This window comes from Castor canadensis, chromosome 7 (genome assembly GCF_047511655.1).
Source record: "Castor canadensis chromosome 7, mCasCan1.hap1v2, whole genome shotgun sequence".
Lineage (NCBI taxonomy): Eukaryota > Metazoa > Chordata > Mammalia > Rodentia > Castoridae > Castor > Castor canadensis.
The window spans coordinates 155927195-155948175 of record NC_133392.1 but is presented as its reverse complement, the minus strand read 5'-3'; the positions used below and the strand labels follow the sequence as shown (position 1 = coordinate 155948175).

The window sequence follows — 20981 nt, the reverse complement described above, 5'->3', positions numbered from 1 at the left end:
AGGTTTGGTTGTAACTGACTAAACAGTTCCTCTACAGTATGGGTTGGGGACACCCTTCTTTGATACTGACCTGTTGGTCACTGACTTTGCTGAGGACTTTTCCCATCTTGACCCTTCTTTTGCCCGTCAGGTTTTAAAGCAATCTTTGCCTTCCTTTCTCTTATACTCAAGACATACTTTGTCTTTTCTTGTATATCTGACAGTTTTACTTAGTATTTTATGACTTTGCTGTGGCAGCTTACTAAGGTGTATTGTTTTTTCTACTGGGATAGCATTATGTTCATAAAGAAGGGTATTAGATTGTGCTCTCTTGTAGACAAGATATTAGGATTATTTCTTGCTTACATTTGCATACTTAGGTGTATCATAGCAAGCAAAACATTTTTGTATGTAGTAGAAGGAAACTTGGGTAAGTTACAAGCATAAACTCTTCTGCTTCTGCTGATCTGCTTGATTCCAGAAATAAAAATAACTGATGTTTGTTAGTAAAGCATTGGTTGGTTATGTGAACAAAACTCAATGGTATATTTGTGTGGAAACCACTTCTTTTTTTTTTTTTCTTTCACATCTTATGGTTTTTCACACATTCCTGCTATGGAGCTAGTATTTATAACACTGAATTTTGAGGAGGATGCATCTTTTGGTCACTTTGATGAACAAAAGAAGTTTCTTTTGATTTGACTGCCATTTTGCAGCAGTAGTTGCTTTCTGTATCTTGCTATTATTTTTTTTTTTTTGCGGACTGGGGTTTGAACTGAGGGCCTACACCTTGAGCCACTCCACCAGCCCTTTTTTATGAAGGTTTTTTTTTGAGATAGGGTCTAGCAAATTATTTGTGGGGGCTGGCTTTGAACCATGATTTTACTGATCTCTGCCTCCCGAGCAGCTAGGATTGCAGGCGGGAGCCACAGGCGCTGGGCCTTGCTTTATTTTCTTTATATTAGGAAAATACTGTAGGTAGTTTTTCAGGAATAGAGTTATTCCACAATTACCTTCATCTATTTCTCAGCAAATTAGAATAGGCAGTATGCTATTTTTTTGTGTGTATGTGTGTGTGGTGTTGGGGATGAAACCCAGGGCCTTATATACTCCAGGCAAGCACTTTACTACTAAATTACATACCCAGCCCCATTGGCTCATTCTTTTTTTTTGGTAGGACTGGGGTTTGAACTCAGGGCTTCATGCTTGCAAAGCAGGTGCTCTACCGCTTAAGCCACACCTCTAGTCCACTTTACTCTGATTATTTTGGAAATGGGGTCTCAAGAACTATTTACTTAGGCTGGCCTTGAACTGCGTTCTTCCTGATCTCAGCCTCCCTCAAGTGAGGAGGCTACTCAAGTGGTATCTACTCATGTGGTAGAACAACTGCCTGTCATGCTTAGGGCCCTGACTCAAACCCTAGTACCATCAAAAACAATAGCAACAACAAAAACCCCACAAGAATATGACTTCAGGGCTGGGAGTGTAGCTCAGTGGTAGAGTGCATGCTTAGCATGTGTGAAGCCAAGCTTAATCCCCAGCACCCCACCTGCACCCCACCCCCTACACCAAAAAAATGAAATATAACTTGATTTCGGTAGGTACATAATATGTACTTAATTCAGCCTATTATACTTTTGTACTGTGTTTTATTTATTTACTTAAGTCCAGAGAGCAGTTACTGTGAAAGGGATTGTTTATCGGACGCGAACCTTAGTTTCTTCATTAATTAAGTGGAGATGTTGGGCTGTGGTATGTAAGTCAGTGGTAGAACCAGTGTTCAACTTTTTTTTTATATTTTGGTGGTACTGGGGTTTGAACTCAGGGCTTTACACCTGCCAGGAAAGTGCTCTACCTCATGGAGCACTTCCGGCATTTGTAAGGCACAGAGTCAGTCTCCAGCACACCCTCCAGCCCCCCAAAAAATAAGTAAAAGTTGATGCTGCTCAGCCTACTATCCCAGGGTTAGTGGGGTAGGCTGGGGATCAAATGAAATATACTATTTGAGAAAAATGTGGTTCTTTTGTGGTACTGGGGCTTGAACTCAGGGCCCTCACGTTGAGCCACTCCACCTCCACCAGCCCTATTTTTGTGAAGGTTTTTTTTTTTTTCAAGATAGGGTCTAGCGAACTATTTGTGGGGGCTGGCTTTGAACCATGATGCTCCTGATCTCTGCCTCCTGATAGCTAGGATTACAGGCATGAGCCGCGGGTGCCCGGCCTGAAAAATATATTTTTTTGTGGTTAATTTTGGTACCTAAATTATTTCAGTTGGAATATATATTTAAAAGCAGAAATAATTGAATCTGTCATAAATTGGAGGGGGCCTTTTCTAATATGTATTTGGAACTGCTTTTTATTATATTATACAGTAGACTTTCTATGATTCCAGGGAGACTGCCATTGAGGAAATGGCAGCTTCGTGATGCTCAAGACAGGGAGAGTTCAGTTCTCTAAAGTCACTCAATTTTACCTCTACCCTACGTACAGTAGGTCTGAGCATCCATGATTGCAAACATGCAGAGAAGGCTACATTACTGTCACAGAAATTGCTGTTGTACGCATTAATGCTGCTCACCAAAAACTATGCTTCTCCCCTTCCCCCCTACCAAAGCAGCTGAGACAGACAATTGGATAAAATCTTACAGGAGACCAGTCTCTGCTGCTTGCCTCTTATTGCTCTCATTGTTTGAGGTTGCCTTGATTAAAATCTAAATTCTTCTTAATGTTTCCAGTGTTTTTGTTTTTGTTTTAAAATTTAATGTCTTATACTAACTTCCAAGAGATGTTTGGAGCTCACTTTTAAAAGTCCATGCCAATAATAACCTGATATGGATTGCTTTTGGTAGTTGCCCAGTGAAGTGGGAAGTGTTTTAATGAGAGCTAGCAAAGTCTGGAGAACAGTTACTGTGAAAAGGACTGTGAAAGCTTCCTGTGCTGTGTTAGTAAAAGTAGACATTCATAAATTTAATTTTTGATCTATCAAGGAATGTGTATTGTAATAGGCTGAAGAGTGTCCTTAGTTGTATTGTTTAGGGATGAAGACTGTGTGCAGATAAATGGTGGGGATAAGATATAAGAATTTGGGGTTTTGTTATTCAGTAAGCATAGGCTGCAAGGCTACCACACTTTCAGAGCATTTTCAGTCTTGTCTTAGAAATATATATATAAAGTAGTTTGTGCCTGTTAGGAAAGTGCTGTGGAGGGGCATCTGAATAATGAGGCATGGGAGGGGAAAGGTTGGAAGCTCTGAGAAGCCTTTTGTTTTGGCAAAACAGAGAACTAAAGGACCAGAATTAGCAGAAGCAATACAATGAGGAAATGATTTAACTACACTTATTGTTTCTCCAGACATTGTTCTGGTCTCATACCAGAGAATTCCTTTCACTGTGAATAAATTTGAGGAGGCAAAATGGGTGAAGGGAAAAACAAAAACCTTTATACTTTTAAAATTGCCTTTTATTGGGGAAAAACACCATGATTACTAATTAACAACAACAATAAACACTTTGCTAGACATCCTTAGGCATCTACAGGTTCTGGTTCAACCAGTGCTCATAGCAGTCCTGTGGTAGGTACTCTAATTGTCCTTATTTCACAGAAAGCATGGAGGGTCACACATCAGAATTGCGGGAACTAGAAAATGACCTTGGCTGTCTGACCCCAGAGCTCTCAGTCTTGTTCTCTGTGTATCACCTCTCAAAAGAGGTTACTGTGCAGTAATACCGATTGTGTCTTACTTGATCTAAACTTGAATTCCACTGTTAAGTTAAAATTAATTAATTAATTAGCTAATTAATTAATGTGGCAATACTGGGGTTTGAACTCAGAGCCTTGTGCTTGCTTGAGCCATCTCTATCCTCTAGGTCAAAATCTCTCTCTCTCTCTCTCTCTCTCTCTCTGAATTCCTCTGTGCTTCTCCCTCTCTGCTGGGGATTGAACCCAGGACTTTCCACATTCTACCTGAGTGCTGTACTACTGAGTCATATCCCTAGCCTTGATGTCTCTTCTTGCTGTAAGGAAATCATAAAAAAAGGGAGGCCATAATTGTCAATTCAGACTTTTTTTTTGAGACAGGTTCTCACAGTGTAGCCTAACCTGACCTCGAACTCAGGATCCTCCTTCCTCACCCTACTGGGTGTGGGGATTATAGGCATGCATCACCATGCCTGGCTTTGAGAATTTTAAAAATATAACTAGCATATTTTCATAGTTTGTTTTTGCGGCATTGGGGTTTGAACTCAGGGCTTTCTCAGTGCTTGCTAAGCAGGTGCTCTACCACTTGAGTCATACCTCCAGCCCTAACTAGCACACTTTCTATGACAGTGATCACACAGTGATATTGAAGAGTTGTAGGCTTTTTTCTTATTGTATATTTTTTGGTACTCTGGGATCGAGTATATGGTGAACACATTTATGTCTATTTTATGAGATTAAGAATCTAAGTTTGTTATTTTAAATAATAAGAACTTTATAATAGTCTTTATATCTCTTTACTATATTTCCAAAAGTATGTTATTATGAGGAGACTCCAGAAGGGTTTTGATTTTACCATTTTTCTTAATTTTTGATATAGGAGGCTTTTGGAAGAGGAAGGCTGTACTGAAGATGTCACTGGGATTTTTTTTTTTTTTATTTTTTTTAGGCAGGGACTCTCTCCCTATGTGGCTCAGATAGGCCTTGAACTCACAATCCTTTTGCCTCATTCTCCCCAGGATAGAGATAACAGGCCTGTACCACTATGCCTGGGCCATCACTGGGATTTTTAACAAGCTTCAAACATGCTTTGAAAGAAAAGTTAATATAAAGTTACAGTGTTGCCATGCTGATAAGTTAATTATAGTTGCAGGCAAAATCCTAGTAGTTTGCCAACAACAGTATAATTACTACATTAGAGACTTTGAGATATTCGATAAACAAATTTATTCTGGAGAATAAAAAGGCTTTTAAATACAAATCTTGTTTTGACTGCCTTATTTTCTAGGATTCAGTAGTGAAAACATCAGTTCTGTATCTGTATGCTGCAGTAACAAAGCTGGGAAAGAGACAAAAAGAAAAGAGGGCAAAATTGGGGGATTTAACAGACATTGTGAGGCTAATTTTGACTCAGAGTGACTCCAAGAAAGAGAACATGGTCAGCTGTGGTTCATAATAAACTTAAGACCTTTGAAACATTTTGTGATCATTATGTTAAAGGTGTTTATGTTTATTGTGGATCAGAGTCAGCCTTTTACAATAAGGACACTGTCCTGTACTTTTCTGGCTCTATTTTTTTTTTTTTTTTTTGCAGTACTGAGGCTTGAACTTAGGGCCTATACCTTGAACCACTCCACTAACCCTTTTTTGTGATGGGTTTTTTCAAGATAGGGTCTCATGAACTATTTGCCTGGACTGGCTTCGAATTGTGATCCTCCTGATCTCTTTGCCTTCTGAGTAGCTAGGATTACAGGCGTGAGCCACTTGCACCTGGTTTTCTCTGGCTCCTTAAGGTTACCAATGTTGGGTACAGCATGAAGCATAAAAAGTTTGAAGTTGGACTGGAGGTGTGGCTCAGGCAGTAGAGCACCTGCTTTGCAAGTGCAAAGCCCTGAGTTTAAACCCCAGTCCAAAAAAAAAAAAAAAAAAAAAAAAGTTTGAATCCTGGAGAGGATGAACAAGGGGTCATTTTCCCCTTGACTTGGGAAAAGACGCATTCAGGTCTTAAATGGTGCGGCTGCCTTTCACATTTATGAAGGAGGGTTCAGAAAAGCTGCTTCGAAACCAGACATGATCTGGGTGGTGACTGAGTCAAGGCTTAGAGGAGTGGGTGAGAGAGTGAGGGATTGGGGAAATCAGGAGACAGCTCATTCCCTGGGGAGTCCTGAAGATGGTTATAATAACCATTACTGCAATAATGGTAGGCAGTATAGCTTGGCTGTTCCTTGAACCGTTTCTGTCTCCTCGCTGCCAGTACCCAATGTTCTTTAGCTGCCTTCCTTCCAGGACATTCTCAGTTTTCCCTCACCCATGCTGGTCTTTGTCCTCATTTCTCTGTCTCCAGAGAAAAAAGATCTCTTGGTTATTTCATCTTATCCCAAGGCTTTAAATGTTCTTGGCATGGTAACTTCAAATTCATTTCTTTGACCTGGGCCTCTATGTAGTACTCTAGACCTAACTCTGCTTGAAGGCCAAAGAAGTGTCTCAAGATCAACATGTCCTAAACAAAACTCTTGTTTTCCCTCCCTGTCCACCCAAACTGGCTCCTCTATTCATTCTTACCCATTCTTTTTGTTGCTCAAACCAAAAATATTGGGGCTCGGGATATAGCTCAGTGGTTGAGTGTTTGCCTGGCATGCATGATGTTCTAGGTTTGAGCCTCAGTACTGAAAAAAAAAAATTAGAGTCATTTTTGTCTTTTTCCTTTTTTCACAGACCACATGTAACTCCTCAGTAAGTCTTACTGTCTTTGTCTTCACAATATAGACTGAGTCCAATTTTTACCACTTTTACTCAAGAGCAATTCAGTATGATAGCTTGATGTCTCTTTGCTTCTGCCCTTGTTGCTATCACTAGTCAGTCATGTTTTGGAAATGTGGATCAGAGCATGCCGCCCTTCTGCTTAATTAAAGCCATTTGTTAGCTCTTACCATTTTTCAGAATTAAACTTGGGGTCTTGTCCCCCTGGATTTGGCCTTTGGCTGGCTATCTAAGTTCCTATCTCTCATTGTTTAGCCCTCTGGTTAAACAATTATTTTTTATCTCTTTATTTCACCTCCACTGTTATTTTTTTTTTAATCTCTTGGCTCTGCTTTATTGTTTAACTTTATACTTTCTCTTAGTGATCTGACTTCTTCATTAGAAATTAAGCTCCATGAGGGCAGGGACTTGTTCTCAGTGGATATCTTCAGGTCTGGGCTATGATATACCGTTGCCAAATGACATAATATTTAAACATTTACCTTGTGTTAGACTCTGAGCTAAAACTTGACATGGGTTAGCCGTTAATCCTCACAACTATTCAATAAATTTAGGCACTATTACCAAACCCATTTTACACATAAGAAAATTGAGGTTTATTAGAGTTTATTATGTATGCAAGTTATAGATGGATCAAGGATAGTATTTGATACTAGGTCAGATTACTTCCTCCATTGGTAAAATCCTAAAAAATGTTTGTCTTCTAGAAATATTTTCTAGGTTTATTCTTCCCCCTATTTTTTTTTTTGAGATAGTTCTCTCTATATATCTCATGCTGGCTTGAACTCAAGATCTTCCTGCCTTAGCCACTTGAGTGCTGATATAACAGGTGTGCACCCACCATGCCAAACAGAAACTTCCTATTTCTTAATTGATTTAAAGTAATGATTAAGAGTTCAACTATTATTAATACAGAGGAAAAATCCTTTGGTACATTTGAATACTAGCTCATCATCCATGGAAGTAATAGTGGTGCTTATGGGTTTTAGAGGTTACTTGACGAGCCCAAGTAACATCATTGACATTTTATTCCCACATGAAGAATCTTTTTTAATTTGCAAGTTCTAGGATTTAAAAAAAATGTTATTAGGATGCTATAACCAAAAGGATTGCAGGTTTGAGATCAACGTGGGTTATGAGTACCTGCCTCAAAAAACTGAAAAAAAAGTATATATGGAAATATTTCATATAGTCAAGATAATCTATGTGTAAACATAAAGAATGAAATAACTCTACAGACCCCTGTAAAGAACTTAAGTAGAAATTACCAATGCCTTCTGGATGTCTTTTTTTTTTTTTTGGTGGGTGCTGGGCTTTGAACTCAGGACCTAAGGACCTCAAACTTTCTAGGCAGGTGCTCTACCACTGCAGCCATTCCACCATCCCTTACCAATGCCTTCTGAAGCCCCTGCTAATTCTCCCTCCTCAAAGAGGTAATAGCACTGTTGAATTTTTGCTTTGTTCTGAAGTGTCTTACATCTTTCATTTGGAAATTGAAAATTTTTAACTATTCGTAAATTTAATCTTGTTTGTCAGAAGTATTACATAAAGAGCTTGCATGTGTGTGTGTGTGTGTGTGTGTGTGTGTGTGTGTGTGTGTGTGTGTGTGTCATTGGAGATTGAGCTCAGGGCCTTGCATATGCCAGGCAAGTGCTCTTCCACTGAGCTACATCCCCAGCCCTATAAAAATCTTTTGAAAATTGTGTTTTTATTTATCTATTGATAAATAGTGTTTGTTGTTGATAGAGACAGCAGGTTGGATTTAGGGCTGAAGCACAGTAGTAGAATGCTTGCCCAGCATGTACAAGGCCCTAGGTTTGAACTCCAACACAGGAAAAAAAAAAAAAAAACAGAAAAAGTTGGTTTTTAGGAAAAAGTATTAGTGTCAGAAGCTTTGGTGATCTGGGAGAAAGGAATGCTGAAGAAGAGGAAAAGGATTCCATTCGAATCAAATGAACTCATTGGTGTCACTTTTCATTTTCTTTTCTAAAGAAAGGTCAACCAAAGAGTAAGGTCTGCGAATTAGGTCCTTCTCAAGTTGTTCTTGGCAGAACTGGTAGCTAAATGACTGAATGAAATATGGCTTAAAAGTTTTATAATAGCAAATTTTCTAGAGGGAGTTTAGAAGTGTTTATTTTCACCATGTTTTTGAGTGGTGGAGACTTCTTCAGAGGGCATGTGTGCTCTGCATCTCGTCATAGGTCATTGCTGAGCCACTGAAACCTGAAATCTGGCTCATGCAGTAGGGAACTAGTTTCCTTTTTTCTTGGTAGAGTTTGTGTGGTATATAATCCTTATAGTTAAAACTGGGAAATTTTAGATGGATAAAGAGAGTTTTAAACAATGTGGTTTTAGGGGGTAGCAATAAACATGTAACTATTCATACATATATTCATATGCATGAAAAGTGCCTTCCTGCCTTTTGACTTGGCAATCTGTGTGTAGAGAATAAATATTTAAATGATGCTGTCCTGGCTAAGAGTGTAAGCTCTGGAGTTCAAATCCTATATAGCTTTATAGCCTTGGGGAAGTTACTTAACCTCTCTCCATGATGGTTTCTTCATCTGTAAAATGGGGATGACAAAACATTTGCCTCATTGAGTGGTTGGGAGGATTAAAGAGGTTGATAAGCAGAAGGTTCTCAGGGCTTGGAGTAACTGCTCTGTGAATGTTGACTGTTACTTAGTCTCGTATGTTGCACCTTTTGGTGGCTATTGTGTCTAGGGAGATGCTCTTTCTAGAACTGTTCCCTCGTCACATGATTGTGAACAGTGGGAGCCTTATTAGTAGTCTGTCAGCATTTTAGGTTGGAATATAAGTGTGTGGCTGTACCCAGTGGAATCCAGCAAGAGAGAGAACTAAATACCATAGCAACTGTTGCTATTTGTGTCCTAAACAGCAGCTGCCCAAGACAGATTTACTTTTTAATCCTGATCTCACTGATAGCCTGAGATGTGGCCCTGGCTTAGAGAAGTGGATTGGTTGAAATGTCCAGTCTTTGAGGAGATTTCATGACCACATGTTAGAAAGATACTGTTCCATGTGAAATATGAGGAGCTAAAGCTTTGTGTGTATGAGAAAGGAAGAGATTAAGCTTTATCATTTAGTTAGTCCCTAAAGTATAGTGTAACTAGAATAATTACGTGACAAATCACTTTCAGGATGGGCAGTGAGACTTCATGTTTTTCAAATAAAAATAATTTTGCTCTATATTATATTCTACAAATGATTTATTAGTGCTCTGTGATTCTATCTAAACACATAATGCATGGATATACATATATACATAATAACTTTATATATTCATTATTATCAACTGAATTTCAGAAATAAGAATATCTTTGCAAGGAATGCTTCATTACCAGACGTTCTTTTCTACTTTTTATTTCTGATGTGTTGAAATATTTCAAGCTTTATGAGGTGCCTTCAAATAGTAACATAACTTATTTCTAAATTTTGGTTGTTAACTAAGGAGGATAAGCATTCAGTCACAGAATATTTACTGAAGACCTACTGTATACCAGGCTGTGTTCTGAATGCTGGTAACTCCCAGTGAATATTGTCCAAGTTCCGTATGTAAATTGTTTCTTAAAAATGTGATATTTTTGTTTTTTGATTGTCCTATTGAGATTCAATGGTATGGTTTGGATGTTTTGAACATACAGTGTAACATCATGTTCAAGTAAAGAACTTGTAACTGAAGGATTAATAGAATTAAATGTCTTCATCCTTTAGGTATTATTAACCCAAAGAACCCAAAGGAAGCACCAAAGTCCTTCAGCTTCGACTACTCTTACTGGTCTCACACCTCGGTGAGTCTCCTGCCTCCCTTTCCTTTCATTTGTTTTTCGCCTTACCCTGAGCAGGTCCAGTTCTCATTTTGTAAGTGTAGTCTAGCATGAGTTCATTGTTTTGATACAAGGAATACTATCTGAAGAACAAAATATGTTCTTTAAAAAATACTTTGGTTAATGGAAGGTTTATATACAACATACATACATATATATAGCTGATTTAGTTTACACTGAATTTATACTGAACCTAATTTAGTCTGATTTAGGCATCCCTTGAGGATTTATTTAGAAGTATCTTAGGATTCTCATTATGAATATTACTCTCCTTATAGATCTTAGGAAGTACCAAATTTTTAGGGAAGTGCTTAATGTATTGTTAGATGTAAATTAAAATTTGAGGGAATGGCCAGGAAGATTGGAATGACCATGGCTCAACATTTTTTTTTTTTTTTAATTTTAGTAGAATACTGTGGGTTTTGAGCATTTTGAAAGCATCTGAAAGTCCACAAAGAAAGCATAAGATTGCCAACATCAAGAAAAAATGGAGAGTTAGGTCCTTGTGGTACCTTTACTCCATGCAGAACCCATCTCATTCCCTTCTAGGGATTGTTTCTAAATCTGAATTTGCTCAAGTTTCCGCATCATCATCCATCTTTGTTATGTGCTTTAATTTTCCCTATTTTGTGAGGAGAGAAAGGTTTCAAACTATTGACCAAGCCTAATTGACAAGGGAAGGGTCTAAGGAAAGAATTGGAAGCTTTCTTCACCAAAGCTACGCTTATTAGGAAATGGCCACTCTAGCTGGAGGGAGTTCAAAGTATTTTTATATGTTCATTTCCATTTTCTACTTAAACTCTTCTTGGAGTGCCTTATACATGGAAGAGTAGTACTATAAGGTTATGGAAAGGAAAAGGTGCTGGCGCCAGTGGCTTACCTCTGTAATCCTACAAGAGGAGAGATCAGGAGGATCATGGTTCAAAGCCAGCCTGGCAAATAGTTCTCAAGACCCTATCTTGAAAACACCTATCACAAAATAGGGCTGGCGGAATAAATAGCTCAAGATGTAGACCCTGAGTTCAAGCCCCAGTACCATTAAAAAAAAAAAAAAAAAAAAAGTGAAAGGTAGTCAGTCATGCCAGATAATTTCATGTCGATGATAATTTTATGCCAGATAATTTTATGTGTGGCTGACTTTCAGAGTGCCTCTGTGTGTGAATGAGAGTGTGTGTGTGCACGTGTGTTTGTGTGTGTGTAGTGAAAAAACAAACTATATGTAGAAGTGGACTTAAAAATGTATAGTGTATTTTAGGTGACTATTCTTATTTCAAACACTTTGGTTTGTTATGGGAGCGATAAAATAAGGATAGGGAAGAATAAGAATAAAATGCCATTTACTTTTCCTCTTAACCTTTGCAGCCTGAAGATCCCTGTTTTGCCTCTCAAAATCGTGTGTATAATGACATCGGGAAGGAAATGCTCTTACATGCCTTTGAGGGATATAATGTCTGTATTTTTGCCTATGGGCAGACTGGTGCTGGGAAATCTTACACAATGATGGGTAAACAGGAAGAGAGCCAGGCTGGCATCATTCCACAGGTAAAAATAAGCAGCAAAACCCTCTTTATATCACTGCTTTAGTCTCATATTGCTTTCACAAGTGTTTTTATTTGGCAACTCAGAGCCCAGAGTCTTGTGCATGATGGATAAGTGTGTACCACTAAGTTACACCTCCCGCCCCTTAGTTTTGTTTTTTGATTGCCTTATTCAGAGATACTTTGTTTTAACTTGACAATTTAAACTTTGAAGAGTCTGAGATTTCTTTTTATTAAGAGTGGCTAGTGTTACTTCTTTAAATGTTTTGTTTTGGAATGGAGGAGGTATTTAAAAGAAACTTCATTTTTTTAATAACAAGGCTGTAGTTTGCATTATTAATGACATCTAGGGTTAATTTTAAAGTGATCTTTTACTCTGCATCTAATGCTACTGTTTCTATGTTCTATTATATTATTAGAGTATAATTTAAAATTATGTTATATCATTCAAATGCTTAGTAAAGATTAGGACATTTTCAGAAAAAATGGAACATAATATTAGCAAATATTTTATTAGAAATGTCTATATTAAGACATGTAATTAGAGATTGTCCTTCTTTGTATATAGTAGTAGCAATAATTATTATACTAAGTAGAGAAATCATTATGTAGCATTCACTGTGGGCTAAACATAGGCCTAAGTGCTTTACAGATACTAGCTCATCTGAGCTTCCTTGTATGCCCTTAAGAGGTAGGTACATTTATACCCTCACTTTACAGACAAGGAAACTGAGGCACACAGAGGACATATCGCTTGATCCAGTAAGTAGCGTTTCAGGGTTAGGGTGTGACAGTGGTAGAACTGTTGCTTAGCATGCAGGAGGCTAAAGAAAAAAGTAAATGACAAAGCCTGGATCCAAGGGCAGGCAAGGTAATTCTGGTGTTTTTACTTTTACCACCAGATAATACCTCTTCAGCAATAAAATTTTTTTTTTTTTTTTGTAGGGAATCTAACCTAGGGCCTCACACATACTAGGCAAGTACTCTACCACTGAGCTACATTCCCAGCCCCAAATAATTATTTATAGATTATATAACTTTTGAGCCATGCCTCTAGCCCTAAATGGAACTTTTTATTGAGTCAAAATTATTCTTGCCTACTCCATATAGTATAAATTCTATATATATATGTGTAAGTTTATAATGTATAGTAATTGATAATATGAAACAAATTGCATATAACATCTGTAATATATGTGTGAATATTGTTTAATAGTTTTATTGCTATAGTAATATTGACAGTAGTTGTCACAGTTACTTGAGTATAGTGTGAAGAATTGAATTCACTAAAATTCAGTGTGCCAATGATACAACTCCTCTATAACGATACAATGATACAATGCCTCTGTAAGATGCATGTTTCCTCTTCTTCCCCTAAATCTGGCTTTCTTCTTAGGGAAACAAAATCAAGGTTCTCTTACTGAGGGATAATACAGATTAGATAAGGAGGGTGTATACAAAAATTTTTTTTTTATTTCATTGAAAGCCTTAACCATGCCTTGAGGTTGATGGCATGCATATTTGGAGAGAGAAAGAGAAAGCATGTCTCTCACTCGTCTAGCACATGTAGATAACGCAGTACTTCTGATTTGGGCTGTTCATGCCTTCTCTCATTATACGTCTGTAGTTGTGTGAAGAACTCTTTGAGAAGATTAACGACAACTGTAACGAAGAGATGTCCTACTCTGTAGAGGTGAGTATGGTTGTGGTTGAATTCGCCGGCCTGTGTACTCCCATCCCTCCATCATTTTAAGTGACTTCTAGTTATGACTGTGCTGATATGCTGCTGATCACTTAGCTGTTCCCTCAATTTTGTACTTTTGGACTATTTCTAAGTTTTGGTTGTAATGAATATTGTTGCAATTAAGTCTCTGTTGATAAGTCTGTGCACTTGTTTTCAGTCCTTACTTTTTGTATACATTTTGGTTGTTAAATAATACATTTGGATTGCCAAATAGCCTTGTAGAAAGAAAGGGTGTAACCAGTTTTTAATTCCATCAGAAGGGTGTAGGCACCCATTGTGCCCTTATAAATGTTTTAGTATTTTCACTTTTTAATATCTGCCAATTTGATAAGATGTAATTTCTCTGTTTAAATTTGAATTTCTTTGATTATTATTGTGGTTGACCATCTTGTAAATTATCCACATGTCTATTTACCTTTGGGGAATCACAGTTTTTTTTTTTATTTATATGTGCATACAATGGTTGGGTCATTTCTCCTCCCTTCCCCCACCTCTTCCCTTACCCCCTCTCACCCCCCTCCCTCTCCCCCCCACCCCCTCGATACCCAGCAGAAACTATTTTGCCCTTATCTCTAATTTTGTTGAAGAGAGAGTATAAGCAATAATAGGAAGGAACAAGGGTTTCTGCTGGTTGAGATAAGCATAGCTATACAGGGCATTGACTCACATTGATTTCCTGTGCGTGTGTGTTACCTTCTAGGTTAATTCTTTTTGATCTAACCTTTTCTCTAGTTCCTGGTCTCCTTCTCCTATTGGCCTCAGTTGCTTTAAGGTATCTGCTTTAGTTTCTCTGTGTTGAGGGCAACAAATGCTATCTAGTTTTTTAGGTGTCTTACCTATCCTCACCCCTCCCTTGTGTGCTCTCGCTTTTATCATGTGCTCAAAGTCCAATCCCTTTGTTGTATTTGCCCTTGATCTAATGTCCACATATGAGGGAGAACATGTGATTTTTGGTCTTTTGGGCCAGGCTAACCTCACTCAGAATGAAGTTCTCCAATTCCATCCATTTACCAACGAATGATAACATTTCGTTCTTCTTCATGGCTGCATAAAATTCCATTGTGTATAAATACCACCAATCTGCCTCTGCTTCCTTAGTAGTTAAAATTATAGATGTGTGCTATCACACCTGGATAACATTCTGTCTTTCTTGTGTGTGTTTTATGAAGCTGTTATACGCACACACACACTTTTTTTTGGTGTTCAGTTTCATAGTATTTGAACTTTAGTATTAACATGAGGCTACTGTTCTGAGAAAGTGAGCTGCCTTTTAAGCATATTCTAATAATTTTATTTTTTAGTTTTTGGTATGTGTTGTGATTTTCTATAGGACTTAACACAAATCTAGTTGCTCCATTTAATTGCTTTGAACTTTTTTCTTTACCGATAAAGTACTACATAAATTTCTAAATTTTAGAGAATTCTTTAAAAAGAATGACTTTTATGACTGTCATACACCAAAGGGGAATATGCTCTAAGAATACTTTTGTGTTGCAGTAAATTTTCTAGGTATCTTGTCTCAGCCTAGACCTATTCCTTTTTGAACATACAGGCCACAAAAGAAGATACAGTCTTCTTTCACGTTAGTCAGCGTTCACAGGCTCGTTTGGAGCAGATCAAAGATCCCCAGTAGATACCGCTTCCTTGCCACATTTCCTGACCTGCTTTCCTACTTTCCCTGTTTGTTCCAGACATAGTGACTTTTTTTTTTTTACACTTTTCTAGAATATACCAGCAGTATTCCTGCCTAAGGGTCTTTACATTAACTGTTCTTCTTCCTAGCTATCTTTTTTTTTTGTATGTAATTTAATTTAAAAAAATTTTAAATTTATTTTTTATTTTTGTAGTGCTGGGAATCAAACTCAGGGCTCCACATATGATAGGCAAGCGCTTTACTGCTGAGCTTTACCCCCAACTCTATTTTAAATTTTTTTGCAGGGTTCAGATTGAACCTACAGTCTGCCACATGCCAGGCAAGTGCTCTACCTCTGAGCCACACGTCAGCCCTTCCTCTGAATATCTTCTTGACTTTTCACTCCTCCTTCAAGTCCTTGCTCATGTCTCTCTCTCAGTGAGACTTCCCTTGATCACCATGTTTAATAATGCAACTTGCCTCTACCCCAGCACTCCTAAGTTGCCCTTTGCCTTCTTCTCTTTATCTTTTTCCTGTAGCACTCACCATGTTCTAACATACTGCACAAGTTACATATTTTTTATGTTTGTTGTTCACTGTCAGTCAACATTGCTTGAATCATAAGCTCACTAGGGCAGGTATCTTTGTTTCATTCATTGTTATCTGCCAAATGACTACAGCAGTGGCTGAAAGATTGTAGTGTGCAGTGAATTGGATTCGTCAAGTGGGGTCTATAATGGTTGATATAGAAGCAAAAGACATGGTAATGGCTTTAGATGGATTCGTGTTGTAGAAAACAAGTAATGAAGCATGTTAGCCTTCACTCAGGTGATTTGAGTTCTCTCAGTCTCACACTTAGGTGAGATTCAGGATTCAGGATTGTATGAACAAGTTTTAAGTGGACAGGAATGATTAAAATACCATCTTACTTTCTAGGATGACTTGTTCTTAGAAATAGTACTTGTCCTATTGTTTTAATCTTATGATGAATTGATTACTTATCTTTCAAGGTTCTTAATTTTTTAACTGATTTTTTTTTTTAGAAAGTAGAAAAACAGATCAGAGACTGAAAGAAAAAGGTAATAGGAATGGAGATACATTTCAGAGTGCATTTTAAGCACTCTGAAAAATGCATCTGTAAAGATTTTAAATTGAAGGAGCTTCTATTGTGTACTTGAATAGCTCAGTGATACAGGAGAAGCTGATTCCTGGGATGCATCATAATGTGGCCTGCTATGGTGGATTTAATGCATTTCAGAGCCTGTGTGCCTGGAAGTGTGACTTTGTAAATGTATCCTTCAAACTCAGCCTGTTGGGCTGAGGATGGTAGCTCAGTGGTAGAGTGCTTTCCTAGCGTGCATGAAGCCCTGGGTTTGATCCCCAGCACTGCAATAAATAAATAAACAAACAAATAGATTAAATTAAAAAGTCGTACTCTTTTTGTTTTTTTTTTTTTTTTTTGGTGCACTGGAGTTTGAACTCAGGGCCTCCCACTTGCTAGGCAGGTGTTCTACCACTTAAGCCACTCCACCAGTGAGAGTCATACTCTTGAGTGAAACTTAATTGTCTAATGTTACGAAAACAACATATTGGTTTGTTACTTTCCCACAAAGAATAAATATTACCCAGACCAGAATGTTCACATATACAAGACTCGTATATTACCTTTCTGTGAATAGAGTGCTGTTGGAACCCTGATGGTTCTTTGGTGAGAATGGAATTAGAGGGAGGGGAGTTAAATAGGTAATATTTAATTGCCTCAGGTTAAGAAGCAATAGCCTGATTCACTTATCACCATGATAGGAATGATCCTGCTAATGGGATTAGAATTATTTCATTTTTTTGGTGACACTGGGGTTTGCACTCAGGGTCTCTACTTGCTAGGCAGGTGCTTTTAATGCTTGAGCCACTCTGCCAGCCATGTTTGAGTTGGATTTTTTTGAGATAGGGACATGCCAACTATTTGCCTGGGCTGGTCTCAAGTGGTGATCCTCCCGATCTCTGCCTCTGGAGTAGCTAGGATTACAGGTGTGACTGGCGCCCAGCTAGAGATAACCTATTTTCTACTTCATTTTCCCTCCTAAGAAAGTCTGGAAGCTAGTTCTAACCTAGGCAGTGTGATACTTATGTATACTATTTATAGAATAAAAGGCCTAAACTATGACATTTTACTTTGTAAAGGTTGTGTTGCTTTCTAGTCACATAGCTTTTATAAGTTTTTTTCTTTTTAATGAGATAGTGTCCCTCATATATAACCTAGGCAGGCCTACTGTATCAATATTTGGTTCTTTGTCACTGCTGAGTGATGGGATTACAGATGTGTACCACCATGCCTGGCTTTATAAAAGTTTTTAAAAACCTTTTTTGCTATATGTGATTTATTTTTCTAAGTACTTTAATTAGCTTTAATAATATGTTCCTAGGTGAGCTACATGGAAATTTACTGTGAGAGAGTACGAGATTTGCTGAATCCAAAAAACAAGGGTAATTTGCGTGTACGTGAACACCCACTTCTTGGACCCTATGTGGAGGATCTGTCAAAACTGGCTGTTACTTCCTATACAGACATTGCTGACCTCATGGATGCTGGGAACAAAGCCAGGTATAGTAGGAAATAGAGCAATGGTGGAGGTCTCTGGCACGTTTTGAAGTCCTTTGTTTATAGTTAAGGGGTTCTGGCCACATTTGTAGCTAGGAAAGTTGCTGCAGTTGTGGAGTCTTGATCTTTTAGCTAAAGTGGAAAGTTGTGGGCTTCAGCATATTAGAGTATCTTTCGCCTCTTAAAACTGCACTGCTGAAACAGGTTAGAACTTTGATTGTGTTTAACTCCTAGGCTTTAATTAAGTCATGGTAAGATGTTAGTCATCATGTCTATATGAGGCTATGGTAGTAATTGATTCTGGAATAAATAAGTTCCTAATAAAGAATAAAAATTAAATGCTCTGGTGGTTTCTAAAGGGTTAGCTGGAGTATGAAAAATGATTCTAAGGGGTGCCTTCAGAGCCAGAGGGTAGTGATGGGGCTCACAAATGAGGCAATATAGAGAGCAGTTGTGTAAGTGACAGTCTTTCGGTCTTATGAATATGTTTAAGGTTAATGCTTGTGATTGTTATGCTTATAATGTGGAGCTGCTGTCCTTGCTAACTCTTATGTAAAAATTTCTTTGTCATGTGATCACCTTTATATTTATTTAGGACAGTGGCAGCTACTAACATGAATGAAACAAGTAGCCGTTCCCATGCTGTCTTCACCATTGTTTTCACCCAGAAGAAACATGATAGTGAGACCAACCTTTCTACTGAGAAGGTAGGGGAACTTTGGTGTCTAGACTTGAGTTGTGAATGGTGGGAATTTTGAGAAGCCTCTTTTCCTGTCCTCTGCATTTTGTGGAGGGAGGAGAATGCTCTTTCATTTAATGGAGGGTGTTTGTAGCCTCTGTGGTCATTTTTTTTCTACATCACACCAGTTTTCAACATGGGTTCTTAAATGAAATAGCAAGATTGAAAATAAAGTTAAGGAAAAAAGAAAGTGAGATTTGGGGTGTCATAGTTATAAAATCCTCTATGCAAGAAAATTAAGCAGTTCTGTAGGGAGAATATCCTTCTGTTTTTCTTGATGGGATGATGATATATTTATTAATTGATAATTTTATTGCATAATGGTACTGAGGAATTAAAAGTTTGAGCAAATTATTAGGCAGGATAGCATAGTATGTTTCATTCTTAAAAAATAACACCACAACAATTAATGTTCTTTAAATACCTGTACTTGTTTTTGTTGTTGTTTGTTTGTTTTGTATTTGCAGTGCTGGGATTGAACCCACAGCCCTATAATTTTTTTTTTTTCAGTATTGGGGATTAAACCCAGGGCCCTGTGCATGCTAGGCAAGTGCTTTATTACTGAGCTTCATCCCAAGTCTTTAATTTTATTCTGAGATGGGGTAGGGTCCTGCTAAGTTGCCTAGGCTGGTCTTGAATTTGTGACCCTCCTACCTCAATCTTCTGAGTAGCTGGGATTACAGATGTGTACCACCATGCCAGGCTAAAAACATACTCATTATATAGGTGATCAAATAACTTGCATCAACAGAGGTGATGCTGTTTGGTAGTTAGTATTTATCTGCATAACATCAAGGAACATTCTGTATGAAAGCACTTATTGCCCTTCTCCTGTAATACCAACTCAGGAAAATTAATATGTTAATCCTATAGCTCTCTCTCACGTACTCTGTCTCTGTCTGTGTTTCTCTGTCTCTCTCTCTCTCTCTCTCTTTCTCTCTCTCTCTCTCTCTCTCTCTCTCTCTCTCTCTCCCCTTTGGTGGTACTGGGGATCAACCCAGGGTCTGGAGCATGCTAGGCAAGTGTTATCCCACTGGACTACACCCCCAGTCACTTGCTTTGTTGATAAGCCATTTTGGATACTTTTGTCTAAACTTTCCTGACTTTGTTGTTGTTTTGGTGGTACTGGGGTTTGTGCTCAGGGCCTGTGCTCACTAGCCAGGCGCTCTACCACTTGAGCCAGTCTCTTGGCCCGTGAAACTTTATTTTTAAAACAACAACTTTATTGATGTATTGAGATCTATAATAAAGTACACATATTTAAAATGTAAAAATGATCAGTTTTGACATTTTTACACATCTGAAACCAGGACCATATTCTAAAAAGTGAAAAATTTCTATTTTGTCAAAAAGTTGACCCATTCCTTTGTAATATATCTCTGTATATCTGTTCCTTCTTCTACCCCATCCCAGGCAACTCTTGTTTTTCTTTTTTACTTTTTTTCTTTTTTACTTCCCTAGCTTGAGCCACACCACTGGCCCTTTTGTTTGTATTTTGTTTTTGAGATAGGGACTTGTTAACTTTGCATGGGCTACATAGCAAGACCCTGTCTCAAAAACAGACAGCAATAAAAAGAAACTGTCAAAGTCTTTTCCAAAGTGATTGTACCATTTCACACTCCCACGAACAGTATAGGAGAGTTCTGGTTGCTCAGAGCTTTGTTTGTAATATGCTATTTAATAGGTTGATGAGTTTTATATATTGTTATAAGTATTGTAGTAAACTATGTCATGTTTACTCTAAACTTGAATTATTCAAGTTTCTGTTACTATAATGAAATATCCAAGGCCGAGTAACTTTATAAAGAAAGAGGTTTACTTAGCTCACAGTTTTGGAGGTTCAAGGGCATAGCCCCAGCATTGTCTTGGCTCTGGTGAGGACCTCATGGCCGATGGCATCACAATAGCAGGAGCACATGTAAAAGGGATAGGTCACATCACCAGACTGGAAGCTCAAGAAGCTGGGGAGTGGCCAGCTTTGCCCTTTTCTAACAACCCTCTCTTAGGAACTAACTCAGGGATCTACTATTCCCTTTGGAGGGCAGTTCCCCACCACGGACCTCCTACTAGACTCCACCCCTTAAAGGTCCTACTACTTCTTAATATTGCCAAGTGGGAACCAAACTTCCAATATACAAATCCTTGGGGGACGAATCACATCAAACCATACATAGCAACTCATTTCTTTTGAACCAGGATAATTAAGATACTTGCTATGAATTTTATGCACACTTTAGTGTGTGTGTGTGTGTGTGTGTGTGTGTGTGTGTGTGTGTATTGGGGATTGAACCCAGGTCCTTGCATATGCCAAGCACACAGTCTACTGTGCTCTTAAACTGACTATGATATATATTGCCTTTTTTTCTTGAGCCACATTTAAGAACTCTTATATTTTTAATCTTCTTCATACTTTACTCTTTAAAAAAATTCTGCCTCTAAATGTTTT

General features: G+C 37.9%; 1 protein-coding gene across 10 annotated transcripts in view; it reads left to right on the top strand.

Moving 5' to 3' along the window:
- The window catches only part of Kif1b (kinesin family member 1B), a 130233-nt gene that overhangs the window by 22936 nt on the left and 86316 nt on the right, over positions 1-20981 (top strand). For all 10 annotated transcript variants that reach the window (XM_020186105.2, XM_020186090.2, XM_020186074.2 and 7 more), the window contains exons 3-7: positions 10170-10246; positions 11645-11824; positions 13448-13513; positions 17621-17799; positions 18392-18503. In XM_020186105.2, the coding sequence (XP_020041694.2) occupies positions 10170-10246; positions 11645-11824; positions 13448-13513; positions 17621-17799; positions 18392-18503 (614 nt within the window). The remainder of the gene's footprint in view (positions 1-10169; positions 10247-11644; positions 11825-13447; positions 13514-17620; positions 17800-18391; positions 18504-20981) is intronic.